Source organism: Cynara cardunculus (genome assembly GCF_001531365.2).
Source record: "Cynara cardunculus var. scolymus isolate 2C chromosome LG 1, CcrdV1, whole genome shotgun sequence".
NCBI classification, from domain to species: domain Eukaryota; kingdom Viridiplantae; phylum Streptophyta; class Magnoliopsida; order Asterales; family Asteraceae; genus Cynara; species Cynara cardunculus.
This window is the reverse complement of record NC_037528.1, coordinates 49013364-49028089: the sequence shown is the minus strand read 5'-3', so window position 1 is coordinate 49028089 and position 14726 is coordinate 49013364. Positions and strand designations below refer to the sequence as shown.

The following is a 14726-nucleotide window of genomic DNA, read 5'->3' as shown; positions in this document are numbered from 1 at the left end:
ATCATCTCCTCTTCATTCGCAGACTTCCAACACACAAACTGTAAGTTATCAATTACTTGTTCTTCTTTCTTTTCATCTGTTTTTAAATTCTTGATTATTTCCTTTCGATTTGATATCAATCGGTTGAATCTTGATCAAAATATGACCAATTTAGATGCAATTTTATGCTGATTGAGGTTTAATTTTGGGAGAGTTTAAATCTTGTATCAACTTTTGATCTGACCTTGTAACAGGTTCTTACTTCTATTCGATTTTCATTACTTACCGAAGTGAATTGAACTTGATCAACGAAAATCTTTGATGCTCTTTCCACTTTTTTCTTTTCGGGTTGATATTTTTCGGTTTGAATGTTCCATAATGTTTTTAAGATACTCTTTTTTGGTTGATCTGTACATGTGCTTAACACAGCTTTCTTCATTGATAATGGCTACTGCATATGTTCAACGGCCTTGGTGGACGTATGATGTCTTTGTAAGTTTTAGAGGTGAAGATATCCGTAAAAGCTTTATGGATCATCTATTCAAAGATTTAAAACAAAAAGGAATTCATGTGTTTAGAGATGATACGCATCTCACCCTAGGCGAAAAGATATCTCCTAATCTCGACAAAATCATTCAAGAATCGAGGTTTCTGGTAGTCGTCTTCTCTAAAAATTATGCATCTTCGTCATGGTGTTTGAGGGAACTTGTAAAAATCCTCGACTGCAAGGAGGCGAGAGAGCACAAGCATGAGGTTCGAGTGATCTTCTATGACGTGAAGCCTGATGTGGTGAGGAAACAGACTCGGAGCTATGCACAAGCGTTTGCCAAACATGAGATTTTGAATAGAGCAGAGGTTGCTAAATGGAAAGAAGCTTTATCCATGGCTGCCAACTTATCTGGATGGGATCTCCATGACGTGGCAAATGGGTAAACTTTTTCTTTACTATAAAGATTTATATCCCTAATCAAATTAATAAGGAGCCATGTCATTTGAATTTCATTAAGTAGCTGTTTTTCTCCCAAACCATTTCATCTAGTAACTTTATTATAACTAATTCTTCACATTCGGGGTTCTTTCTGGTCAACAGGTTTGAGTCCAAATTCATTGCTAGTATCTCTAAAGAAATCCTAAAAGCATTATCTCATGAACCTTTGCATGTCGGCCAGAACCTTGTAGGGGTGGATGACCGTATAAAGAAAATGAACTTGTTACGGTTTATTCACTCAAACAAGGTTCACATGATTGGAATATGTGGTATTGGTGGAATAGGAAAGACCACTTTTGCCAAAGCCATTTATAACCTCATATATAACCACTTTGAGGAATGTAGCTTTTTGGATGATGTCCAAAGGGCCACAAAACAACATGGACTAACTCATGTCATAATGCAACTTATTAACGACATCATGAAAACAACAGATGTGAGGATACCCAGCATTGGTCAAGGAATTATGGTAATGAAACAAAGGATGGCATCTAGACGGATCCTACTTGTTGTAGATGATGTAGATCATCGTGATCAGTTAGAAGCGCTATCAGGTTCATGTGATTGGTTATCCCCAGGAAGTTTGATTATTTTCACTTGTAAAGACAAGCAATTGCTAAGGTCTCATGAAGTGGATGAAATCTATGACATGGAGTTTCTCAATTATTTTGAATCTCTTGAGCTGTTTAGTTTGTATGCTTTTCATGAAGAACATCCTACTAAAGACTTTCAAGAACTTGCTCTGCAAGTTGTGCGGTATGTGAAAGGTCACCCCCTTGCCCTCAAGGTCTTGGGATCTTTTCTTTACGGAAAAACTGTGAAGGAGTGGAAAAGCGAATTGGACGGGCTCCAAGTATATCCTAATGAAGAGATACAACGGGTGCTTYAATTAAGTTTCGATGCGTTAAGCCCTCAACAAAAAAACATCTTCCTTGATATTGCATCTTCATTCATTGGGGAAAATAAAGATGATGCAACAACTATACTAGATGGTTGTAATTATCATACARATTCAAATATCAAAGTTCTAGTTGACAAGTCATTACTTGTCATTTCTCGCAATGATTTGCTTGAAATGCATGACTTGATACAAAAGATGGCAAGGGAAATTGTACGCGAAGAGTCCAAAACCCTTGGGAAGCGAAGCAGGTTATGGATTTCATCGGAGGTTTATGATGTATTGAAATTCTAATACATGACTTACAGGTCGATTTGCCTTCAAATTTCTGCTACAACAAGTTGAGGGGATTTGGATTATGTGTTGTTTTGACGCTGAAAAAGTCTTATTATAATCACTACAATTGCAACAAATTACCAAGATATCATGTGAACAACTTTGATGGGACTTCTTTGCTTAACGACTATCGACTTTTTAATGTTTCCACTAAAACCCCTAAGTTAGATACCATATGGTTTGGTTTTGAGACTCTGATTTTTAGTAGAYGGAGATGGCAGAAGGCAAAGAATTTTATTACTTTTTCGATTGAACACGATGATGATTGTGAGGTAAAAGAATGTGGTTTTAGACTTGTTTTTGATAAAGATATAGAAGAAGAGACGAATTTCAGTCTCRTTCAGGACCTCCCGACTCCAACACAAGAAGGAGGTGTCATCGATTGGTGGAGGAATCATCAAATTTTATATTGGTCAGGGTAGGTAGTCTGATTAACAAAGATGTATTGTCGTGATGCAYATGTCAAAGCTTGGATGTCATTRWTTGTAACATAATTTTGTCATTTTTCCCTCACAATTGTAATTTGTTTTCAGWATCATAACCATATRATGAAAACTGTCTTTGATTTATATTCATAATTTGTCTCAATTAACTCTTTATTTTTTTCCAAATATTTTTCAATTAATTTTCAACATGTTTGTTTAAATCATGTAACATTATAATCTAACATATCAACTAGTTTTTACCAAATATGACTCATTCATCAGCTACTTTAGTAGGCAATAGTTTGTTTTTCGGCTACTTTATCTGTAACGCCCCATTCCAAAAGAAGGGGGAGTTACTTCAAACATAATGTAACAGGTATATAAAACCTTCATAATAAAGTCTCCAATAGAATTAATACTCCAACAAAAATAATTTCAGACGTCTCCAAATAATTCAACTAAAATCAAACATAGTCTTGAAAAAAAAACGCTAGTCTAATTACAAATGAAAGAAATCAAATACTARCACAAACATCAATAAACCTCTTATAACCTCTTGCAACCCCCTTTAATTACTCGATAAATTTTGTATATTACTCGATATGGTTTTATATTACTCAATATCTTTTGATACATATGAATTTAAGTTTTTTTTATTAAATTAATTTTTTTTTTGGTTTTAGGTTATTAGTTCTTTTATGATGTTGTGGTTTTTTTTTTTGTATTAAATTAAATTCATTCTAATCGGGGACGGGGGTTGAGGTCTCCGCCTCATCCCCGCCCTATTCCCACCAAATTAAATCCCCATGTTCTAGTATTTTAGTTCGATTCGATTTTCATTACTCAATCCAACTTTTTTAGATGTCATAAAGTGAATGAAATTTATGACATGCCACTTTTACCGGATTATAAAGATGTGGAGCTTTTGAGTCTGTATGCTTTTGGCAAAAACCATCCTAGAAAGGATTTCGTATCAGATATCAAATGTCCGAATATGACCTCAATCACTCTCTCAAACCCTTATCATGTCATCTGAAAATCGCATACCGACTCTTCAATAAAYGGTGCATTGTACATGTGCCAACAAGCACATTGAACCAATTACCAAAACYATATTTTTTTCAATTATGATTGATTCAATGGTGGAGATMTATTMTTACTTTTCTCGTTGAAAYCCAACTCATATTAATTAACGAGTTTAAATAAATTAACGTCAAATCAACGTAATTTTTTAAAGTGTTTATAMAGATTTTGAAAAAGTTTGACCAACATTGGTTTCTATTTCATCTCGAAATATTGTAATTTATAATATATTAAATAATTATAAATATTTGATGCTACAACTAAAAAGACAACTCCGTTATATTTAACTAACTTTTAAATGGATCCATTAATTATGAATTGAAAAAAGGATAAGTTTCATAGTTGAGGGACTGGAAATTAAACTTTTTCCATATAAAGGTTACTTGAGGTCAACACGCGGCTATTTCTTTATAATTTGATGGCCGCTTCCATTTTCAGACAGAGTCATCTCCTCTTCATTTGCAGACTTCCAATCCAACACAGAAACCGTAAGTTATCAATTACTTGTTCTTCTTTCGATTTGTTATCAGTCGGTTGAATCTTGATCAAAATATGACCAGTTTAGATGCAAATTTATGTTGATAATGGATGGAATGAGCATTTAAACCACTCAATTGTACTTTTTAAGTTGATGGAAACAATCGATCTATGAAATCCCCAATTTTTCATGGACTTTTTACAACTTCAATTTTGAGGTTTATTTTGAACTTGCTTCTAWTCGATTGAGGTTTAATTTTGGGAGAGTTTAAATCTTGTATCAACTTTTGATCTGACCTTGTAACAGGTTCTTACTTCTATTCGATTTTCATTTCTTACCGATGTGAATAGAACTTGACCATGACAATCTTTGATGCTCTTTTCACTTTTTCTTTCCGGGTTGATATTTTTCGGTCTGAATGCTCCATAATGTTTTTAAGCTGTTCTTTTGATTATAGATAATGGCTAGTACGAGTGCATCCTCTCAACATCGATGGACATATGATGTTTTTGTAAGTTTTAGAGGTGAAGATATCCGTAAAAGTTTCATGGATCATCTATTCAAAGATTTCAAACAAAAAGGAATTAATGCTTTCAGAGATGATGACGAAAACCTGAGAGGAGAAGAGTTGCCTCCTGAACTGTACAAAGCCATTGAAGAATCATGGTTTTTGATAGTTGTCTTCTCCAAAAAATTTGCATCTTCGTCATGGTGTTTGAGGGAACTCACAAAAATCCTCGATTGCAAGCGAGCAGGGGAGCCCAAACATGAGGTCCGAATTGTATATTATGATGTAAAGCCTGATGTAGTGAGGAAACAAACCGGGAGCTATGCGGAAGCCTTCATAAAACATGAAAGTTCAAATACAACCGAACAGGTTGCTAAATGGAAGGAAGCTTTACGCGAGGCTACCGACATTATTGGTTGTGATCTCCAAGACTTTGCCAACGGGTAGTTTTTTCTTTAGTACAATGATATATTTTCACCTTCAAATTAACCGACACCATATGTATACAATACATTTCATTATTTGTGCGGTTTTTTGGCCAACAGGTATGAGTCCAAGCTCATTGATGACATCTCCAAAGATATCCTTGATAGGACATGTAAAATTAGATCCTTGGATGTTGGTGAGAAGCTCGTAGGGGTGGATGACCAGATAGAGGAAATGGACTTGTCACGCTTCACTGGACCGGGTAAGGTGCACATGCTTGGAATATGTGGTATTAGCGGTGTAGGGAAGACAACTCYTGCCAAAGCTATTTATGACAAGATGTGTATGGACTTTATGGGATGCTGTTTTTTTTGAAAATGTCCAACGAGTAGCAAAACATAAAAGCATAACAGAAGTCCAAATGCAAATTATTAATAGCATCTTGAAAACAAGAGTTGAAACGTTAACGAATGTGAATGACGGAATCAAGTTAATAAAGGAGAGGATGGCATCTAAGCCGATCTTGCTGGTTTTGGATGAAGTGGATGATCGGGAGCAGTTAGAAGCATTAGCCGGTTCCCCTGATTGGTTTTGCCTTTGGAAGTTTTATTATTTTCACCGGTAAAGACAAACAGTTGCTAAGGTCTCATGAAGTGGATAACATTCACGACATGTCGTTTTTACCGATTCATAAAGCCAGGGAGCTTTTTCATTTGTATGCTTTTCGCCATAAGCATCCTACAGAGGATTTCATGGTGCTCTCTAACCAAGTTGTGAAGTGTTTGCAAGGGCACCCTTTGGCTCTTATAGTTTTGGGTAGTCATTTGTATGGCAAGTCTATGTATGTGTGGCAAAGCGAAGTGGGTATACTCCAAAAATATCCTGATGCAGAGATACAACAAAAGCTTAGACCAAGTTTTGATGCGCTAGACTTCKATAAGRAAAACATATTTCTTGATATCGCCATCTCGTTCATTGGGGAAGATAAAGATTTGGCAGCAAGTGTACTAGGAAGCAGTGCACATGCTAATATTGAGGTTCTAGTAGATAAGTCACTTATTACAATATCTCGACATAATAATTCACTTCAAATGCATGACTTGATTCAAAGCATGGCAAGGAGAATTATACATGAGGAATTTGTGGTAAAGGAAGTGTGGAGCAGACTGTGGAGTTTATCAGAGTTTCGTAACGTATTGAGCAAAAATAAGGTAAGAATTGGCATATGATTCTTTTTTCTACTTAATACATAGTTTAAGTAATAAGCTATATGTTTTCAGAATTTGATAATCTTATTACTTATATCTAGGCATTAGAAGGAATGGAAGTTCTTGACCTTTCTCTAGAGCAATCTAGTCAAAACGTTCACATAGACGGTGAAGCTTTTGAAGATATGAAAAATCTGCGGATCCTAAAAATTTCTTATGGGGAACTCAGAAACTTTTGGGAGGACTCTAAGGTGAATTACTCTGGAAGGCTGAAAGCTTTATCGAATAAGCTAACGTTGCTATATTGGAATGGATGCCCTTTTGAGTTCCCTTTGGATTTTTATCCAGAAAACATTGTGATCATTGACTTGTCTTACAGCCACTTAAAAACTCTTTGGACGACACCTAAGGTAAGTATTCGTTCATGAATTTCTTCTTTCTTTAACAGCCCTTGATTTAAGTACTAACATTTTTGTAACGGATGTTAGTGTTTTGAAATGTTGAAAGTGATGAAGCTAAGGCATTGTCGTAACCTAACAAGTACCCCCAATTTCAAAGGATCACAAATCTCGAAGAACTCATTCTTGAAGGTTGTGTGAATTTGGTTAAAGTCCACCCATTGGTTGGGATGCTCAAGAAGCTTGTTGTTCTGAATATGGAAGATTGCAAATGTTTTAGGAGACTCCCTTGCAAAGTCGAAATGGATTCTCTTGAAGTTGTGAATCTCTCGGGTTGCTCAAAACTGGACAAACTTCCTGAATTCTTTGGCACAATCCGGAGTTTGAAAGAGTTTTGTATCGATGGTACCGCCATAATGGAACTTCCTTCTTTTGTATTCTCTCAAAACAACCTTCAAATATTGGGATTTGGTCGACATGAGAAGAGGATCCGGTCTAGATGGTGTGGTTCAATTTCTCAACCTTCATGGTTTCTAAGTAAGATGCAACATCCCCAAAATCTAGTAATGCCTTCATTGGCGGATTTACGTTTCTTACGAGAATTAAATATTAGCGATTGCAATATATTGGAAGTATCTGATAGCATTGGAGGGTTATCATGTCTAGAATCTCTACATTTGGGTGGGAATAACTTTACTAGCTTACCTGGATGTCTGAGTCAACTTCATCGTCTTAGATGTTTTTACCTTTATGGTTGCAAGAAGCTGGAAATGCTTCCAGAACTTCCACCTAACCTTCGCATTCTTGATGCATCTTATTGCACCTCCTTGTATCAAAATCCATCTACCGATTTTAATATTCAATCATCCTTATCCATGTTTTTTGAAGGTTGTCCAAAATTGTTTAGGAATGTTAGCATTGAAAGCCCGGTTTGTATGTGTCAGCCTCCACTTGATCTTAACTCTTCTATAACCTCCCATAGTTGTAGAAACCAAATTTCTTCTTCGCTTCAATTTATGGAGTTCCCGAATAACATACGTGAAATCTTCGATGGACAAGACAATTACGATTTGGATATAAAATATCATGGAAATAGAATTCCACAATGGTTTACACATACAAGTATGGGAAATCACTTACAGTATGATTGGCCTTCAAATTTCTGCTACAACAAGTTGAGGGGATTTGGATTTTGTGTTGTTCTGACGCTGAAAAAGTCTTATTATGATTACAAAGATTACCGCAGTTTACAAGGCTATCATGTGCACAACTTTGATGGGACTTCTTTGGTTTTCGACTATCGATTTATATATAGTTCCACTGGAATCCCTAAGTCAGATTTCATATGGTTTTGTTTTAGGACTGGGATTTATAGTGGATGGAAGGAGGCAAATAATTTTTTTTACTTTTTCGATTAAATACGGTGATGATTTTGAGGTAAAAGAATGTGGTCTTAGACTTGTTTTTGATGAAGATATAGAAGAAGAGACGAATTTCAGTCTCATTCAGGACCTCCCGACTCCAACACAAGAAGGAGGTGCCATCCGAATGTGCAGTAATAATCGAAGATTCTATTGGTCGGAGTGGGTAGTCTGATTAACAAAGATGTATTGTGGTGATGCATATGTCAAAGCTTAGATGTAATTGATTGTAACATAATTTTGTCATTTTTCCCTCACAATCGTAATTTGTATTCAGTATCATAACTATATGTAATGAAAATTGTCTCTGATTTGTATTYGTAATTTGTTTTAATTAACTCTTAATTTTTTTCCAAATATCTTTCAATTAATTTTCAACATGTTTGTTTAAATCATGTGACATTATAATTTAACCTATCAACTAGTTTTTACCAAATATGACTAATTCATCAGCTACTTTAGTAGGCAACAGTTTGTTTTTCAGCTAGTTTATCTGTAATGCCCCCATTCCAAAGGAAGGGGGAGTTACTTCAAACATAATGTAACAGGTATATAAAACCTCCAAAATAAAGTCTTCAATAGAATTAATACTCCAACAAAAATGATTTCAGATGTCTCCCGATAATTCAACTAAAACCAAACATACTCTTGAAAAAAAAACCGCTAGTCTAATTACAAATGAAAGAAATCAAATACAAGCACAAACATCAATAAACCTCTTATAACCTCTTGCAATCGAACCTCGTATACTCTTCTTCCCGAAATCTTAGCAACCCCTTTAATTACCTGTCGTGATGAAGAAAAGGAAACACGGTTGAGCCAAATGCACGGTGCATGGATAAACAATTATAATACAAAAAGGGCAAAAATTGGGTTCAAGATGTAAGGCAATACGGGTACAAAATCTTAAAGAAACCATTAAATATCGTAATCAGACAAGTAAAATATGAAGGGACAAATCGAGCTCGAAAAACACATACACTTGTATATCAACTGATAGAACAAGGGCCAGACATATGGCCACACAGGCCTGTACATTGGACTGTAGATCCACATGTAATTACGAGTGAACGGAAATACGTGGTAAGGGACAATTTGGTAAGGGACAATTTGAATAAACATGAGTTAAAGGAAAGCTTACGGGTTCATAAACATATTTAAACGATATATATGAACAAAAAGGTTTAGGAATCCGTATCTTAAACTTCACCAAGCTTATCAATTCCCCAAGTCTACTCCTTTATTCTCGACCTAAAATTACCTAAGATTTACTGTTAATCCTAATTATTAACTTAATGACATAAAGCGAAACAAATTTGATTTTACGACTATTAAAATAACCAAAACCCAACCATATTCTATGAATCTTAAATACTAAAATGGAAGCAATATAAAGAAAATGGAACGTAACTTGTGAAAAGCACAATAATAGGGAAACGCATGGCACTCATCGAATATATGCACCAACAGCTTAATTTCTATTTGGGCAGCCCCTTCCCACACACACCAGTAGCCCAAACAGAAAAGTCATGCCACACCAGTTTCCGGTGATTCACACACCTCTCTTGAGAATAAAATAACCGAAACTCTACCTACTAACTTTAAGCAATAACTAGGACTAATTTTGAGGGGGAAACGAGCAGAATTTCGGGGCTCTATTGACGAACCGCATGCTAATATTGACTGAATTGATGACTTTCGAGCCACCGAAACGACTTCGATTTCACAAAATGGAATGTTGATTCACACTTCATGTTCTGAGAAATATTTACTATCCGAAAAGAGGAAAAAACGGAATCTTTGTCCTCACCCTGACTGTTGAAGGTTAAAGGAACATTGTTAACAAGATCCTGGAGTAGTTCGTTTTTTATTTAATGGTTTTTTTAACATCCTTATAGATGGGTAAATTTATATAATTTAGGTATCAAAAAATACGTTAGACAATTTAACATATCATATATACGGTGTAAAATAAAAACATCATGAGAACATCTCTAATAGATTCTCAAAAATGGAGACTTTTGCTCCAACAGTTCCCTAAAACCTTCTCCAACAGAAAACGAAATTCTCCAAATTTAGAGATTTCTCGAAACAATGATTACTTAGAGCATCTCCAATAGGTTCTCCAAAATGGAGAATTAAAATTCAAAACCTCTAAAAGATATTGCATTCAACTGTTGTAACAGTCTCTTCATTTTAGAGATTACAACAATAATTATATCTTTAAAATATTCCATACATTTAATAAAATATTAATTTCAAAATTTCTTATTGCTGGAATAAATAAATAAAAAATATTTCTCTCTCATGGTAATCATTTTTTAGAGTTTTCTAAAATTTGGAGGTTTTTGCACCCTCCTCCGACTTTCTCCATGTGAAATCCTGCGAAATACCAACCACACTTACAATGTTTGCAATCCTGTTTATGAATTTGAAAGGAATCCTAAGATTTCAAATCTGGAAAATCTTTCAAACCAAACGTAGGATTGGAATGAAATTTGTTTCCAAATCTCACCAAATATAATATGATCCTACAAACCAAAGGAATAACGTAATCTTTTTGTCAACTGTTTTCAAAAGTTCATAAGCCAACGAATAACAAAAAGTAAATTTTGATGCTGATAAATAAAAGAATCGATTTAATTTTTCTATTCATCACCATTTTCCTAAATAACGTAATCCAATCTTCAAGGGTTTAACGCATTTAAGTTCAAGAAGAGCATAACCAATGCTTACCAACTGATTTAAGTCAATACGTTGTTGATATGTTGCCTGACTGCTAGATTACAAAGGAATGAAGAACTTATACAAATAAAGAACCATGATCGAAGACTACTGCAAACTGTTTCATTTTCCGTTCATCTTTTAATATGTAAGAACCTCCCCCACTCTCTATAGTAGTGCTTTTGGTAAGTGGTTGTTTTAACACGATGATTCAAAGAGGTTCCACATATCCTAGTATGAGAATCCAACATAATAAACTCTAAAAAGCACAATACAATATGCGTCAACAATCAAAATAGTCTATGTTAATGTCAGCGGTACCATTTGGATCTAGTCATTAACAACGAATTAGAAGTATATATGCCGGAATGTCACGTACCAAATGAATTCAAATAGTCTCGTAAATAAAGAATGAAACAAAGACAACACAGGAAATCAACAAAAACATCTGGAAATCGTTGTGTGTATATATATAGAGAGAGAGGTTGATTATTATACAACATATGACATTTGTGCAACCAATACAACTCAATCTCAACCGTCTATTTCATTTGATTAATATGTGATTTCATAGAAGTTTTGATTGTTTCCTAATATAAAGTATTGATCATAATTAATTAAACATATTCATCTTCCATAAATATTCAAATCATAATAAATGAACTCTCTTGGGTTGCATTGGTTGTACAAATGAATCAGGTTGTATTTGAAACAAACTCTCTCTCTCTCTCTATATATATATATATATATGTGTGTGTGTGTGTGTGTCAAAGACAAAAATGGTCTAAGATTTGCTTTGTAAATGTCTATATATGTATACCCTCTGCTCAATAATGGAAAATTGATGTGTTATAAATTTACTAGAAAGATACTTGCGCAATATAGCGAGATACATCTTCATTTTAATGTTTCGTTTTATTTTTTGTCTCTATTGATATACTACGGTTTATATGGTTTCGATAAAGATAATTTTTTTTACTTTAGAATAAAAATAAATTTGAAGATATCATAAAGATTTGAAAAATATATATCGATATTTATATCAAATTAACTGTTTAAAAATTCTCGTTTTTTTGTACAATTTCTTTAATTCAATTTTTTATTATAATTTAATTTGGTCTAATAGCAAAGTTATTTATTTTTGACTTAACAATATAACTTTTATAAAAATAAGTATTCTGTTAGAACTCAATGATTATCCTAATTATATTTTAGATTTTTGATATTTAAAATGGGATGTTTATAATGTATTCGATTACGTTTATCTGCAGTTAGTTATACGAATTAAAAAAATAGAGTTTTAATAAGTTGTACTTATGCACAATTTAATCGTAATCTTAAATTTAAGTAATATGCATTAATACATAGTACTTCATATATAAAGAATGGTTTTTAAGAGTTTTTTGTCAAATGTTTTATAATATAGTATAGATAACTGCAAGTGTATGGATGTGTGTAGCATACAGGTCGATCATGAGGAGGCGATGCGCTAAACATAGATTTGCTCGAGACTATGACCTAGCTAAGGGAATAAAAAAATAACAAGCCCAAGATTAATCCCAAGATTTTTAATCCAAGACAACAAGCCCCAATTTAATTGAAGCTAGACTACACCATGAAACGTGATCATAAATCCAACGAAAACAGTACAATTAATCGAAGAAAACTACAAGAATCGATCCAARGAGTGTCACTCTCCAAGAATTAATTCCAAACCTAAGAAAGCAGTAAATTAATTAAGAACAATGCAGAAATTACATAAAGCATAAATGAGTAKAAAAAYAAGGAGATGCGAAAGAAACAAAGATGGACAAAAACATGGATTAAATAGATAAGRTAAAAAGTTACAAAAAYGACTTTTCTAAAATAAGAATCAAAAGAGTTTTCAGCTCATTTTGAAATCCCGTATATAAAGTGTAGGGAATGAACGAGTTATGTATTGGAGAGGAAGAAGGGTAAACCCTAATCTAGGAGATAAAGAGAAAGGAAGAAGAAGAGAGAGAACGGAGCAGGAGGCTACTCCCAAGAAAATAATCGGCCTCCTTTCAGAATCCCTAGAAAGTTCGTTTTTATACCTAACACATGAAATCCCAAAACACGGCCTTGTTGAAATGGGATTTAAAGTCACAAGGCCTTGTTGAAACTAAGCATAGGCCTTGTTGAATTTGCTCTTTGAAGTACAAGGCCTTGTTGCTTCTTTCTTCTTTCCAATGGGCAACTTCTCTTCTTTTTTTTTTCCTTTTCTTGTACTTTAGTTTAGGCTTCCAAAACATTTGCTCCATTCTTCAGTTGTCTACCCACTTATTAATCCAAAGCTTTCAAAACCACCTCGACGTCCACCACCACATTTGTAATATGAAATACCTGTCAAAACTCGCACAAACACCACGAAAATACCAAAGTACCCTTCCAATGAAGATTATAAAAAATATGACTAAAAACTGAATAAAACTTAATGCAAATGACTATCTACATGCAAGATGCAACTACAAACTAAATATAATGAGGTGCATAAATTGCACTTAACAAAAATCAACAAAGTAATTACAAGGATGTAACACCCCCAAAACCACACATTGCATGTAACATATATTTCATATAAAAGAAATACATGATATCATTCCATTCAGGTCCCTTAGTACAAGAGTCTAATATGACCAAATACAAGGTCCAAAAATTCTAATACATCACTTGTACTAATCAATCAAAACTATACATTAAAGCAGATCTTTAAGTAGAAATGCATATAAGAAAATATTAAATCTTCCCCTTTCCCTTATTGTCTGAACCTCCTGCAATATATAGTTAAAATTACAAAACGAGGGTTAGACCGAAAGGTCTAGTGAGATATCCTATTTATGTCATTGCAGGGTGAAAATACCAAAATCTTTATGGAAAACAATTATTCATATATATAACAAATATATGAACAAATAAGAACTCAATACCAGACTTCTTCCATATTTCAAGCAAAGCTTTCACTTATACAAATCTCATACCTCTGAATCAAACAAGTTTCACATAATGCCGCTTTTAAACATTTTTAAGTCAAAACAAGGTTTATAAAGTTTCAGGCCAAACCTGACGTTTTCTCCTCAATAACATCTAGTCTATGATTTCCAATAAGAACCTTGATCCTAAATCTTTAAATCACAAAGAARTAAAGATTCCAGAACACAGTAATCTTAAAGGATATAATAGAAAGAGTTATATCATACAATCACACATACAAATGCCACCCTTATATCCAAATGTACACCTCTTCTTGATATGCCACCCTTATCCCATGGTACACCTCTCCTTGATATGACACCCTTATCCCATGGTACACCTCTCCTTGATATGCCACCCTTATTTCCTCATCAAAACTTTTCATAAAACAATTCCAAATAGACGCAGCCAATGGAATTATTATTTATCAATCCAAAATCATTTATATCAAATCTTAATTTTATGATAAAATAACATTTCTTATCAAAAACACAAGGCAACACTTTAAATCCAGTCACTTAAATTAGCCGGACTTTATCTCCGGTCAACAATCCAGACAACACACAACATAAGCTTGGTCTGATTTAACACTTGGAATAATTCATCCTTTGTCCGGATTACAAGTCCGGACAACACACCGCATAAATCTTGATCGATTTATCTCTTAGAATCAAAATCAACATCTTTGTCCAGATTACAAGTCTGGACAACACCCCGCTCATAACTTAACCGATTTAAAACAATTCGGCCACCAAGTGATCGTATTCCTACTTCCCAGTTATAAAAGATAACTTTTCTTACCAATCATAACCCGCTCAACGTTTGATCGGTTTAAAACAATCCGGACAATACATCGTTTAAGC

The 14726-nt window shown here is 34.0% G+C and overlaps 1 protein-coding gene across 1 annotated transcript in view; it reads left to right on the top strand.

The window, feature by feature from the left end:
• The window catches only part of LOC112507072 (disease resistance-like protein DSC1), a 21760-nt gene that overhangs the window by 1808 nt on the left and 5226 nt on the right, over positions 1-14726 (top strand). Inside the window, exons 2-9 of the mRNA XM_025111485.1 lie at positions 459-908; positions 1070-2135; positions 4645-5138; positions 5241-5464; positions 5514-5709; positions 5822-6332; positions 6431-6739; positions 6871-7656. Coding sequence (XP_024967253.1) covers positions 459-908; positions 1070-2135; positions 4645-5138; positions 5241-5464; positions 5514-5709; positions 5822-6332; positions 6431-6739; positions 6871-7656 — 4036 coding nt within the window. The remainder of the gene's footprint in view (positions 1-458; positions 909-1069; positions 2136-4644; positions 5139-5240; positions 5465-5513; positions 5710-5821; positions 6333-6430; positions 6740-6870; positions 7657-14726) is intronic.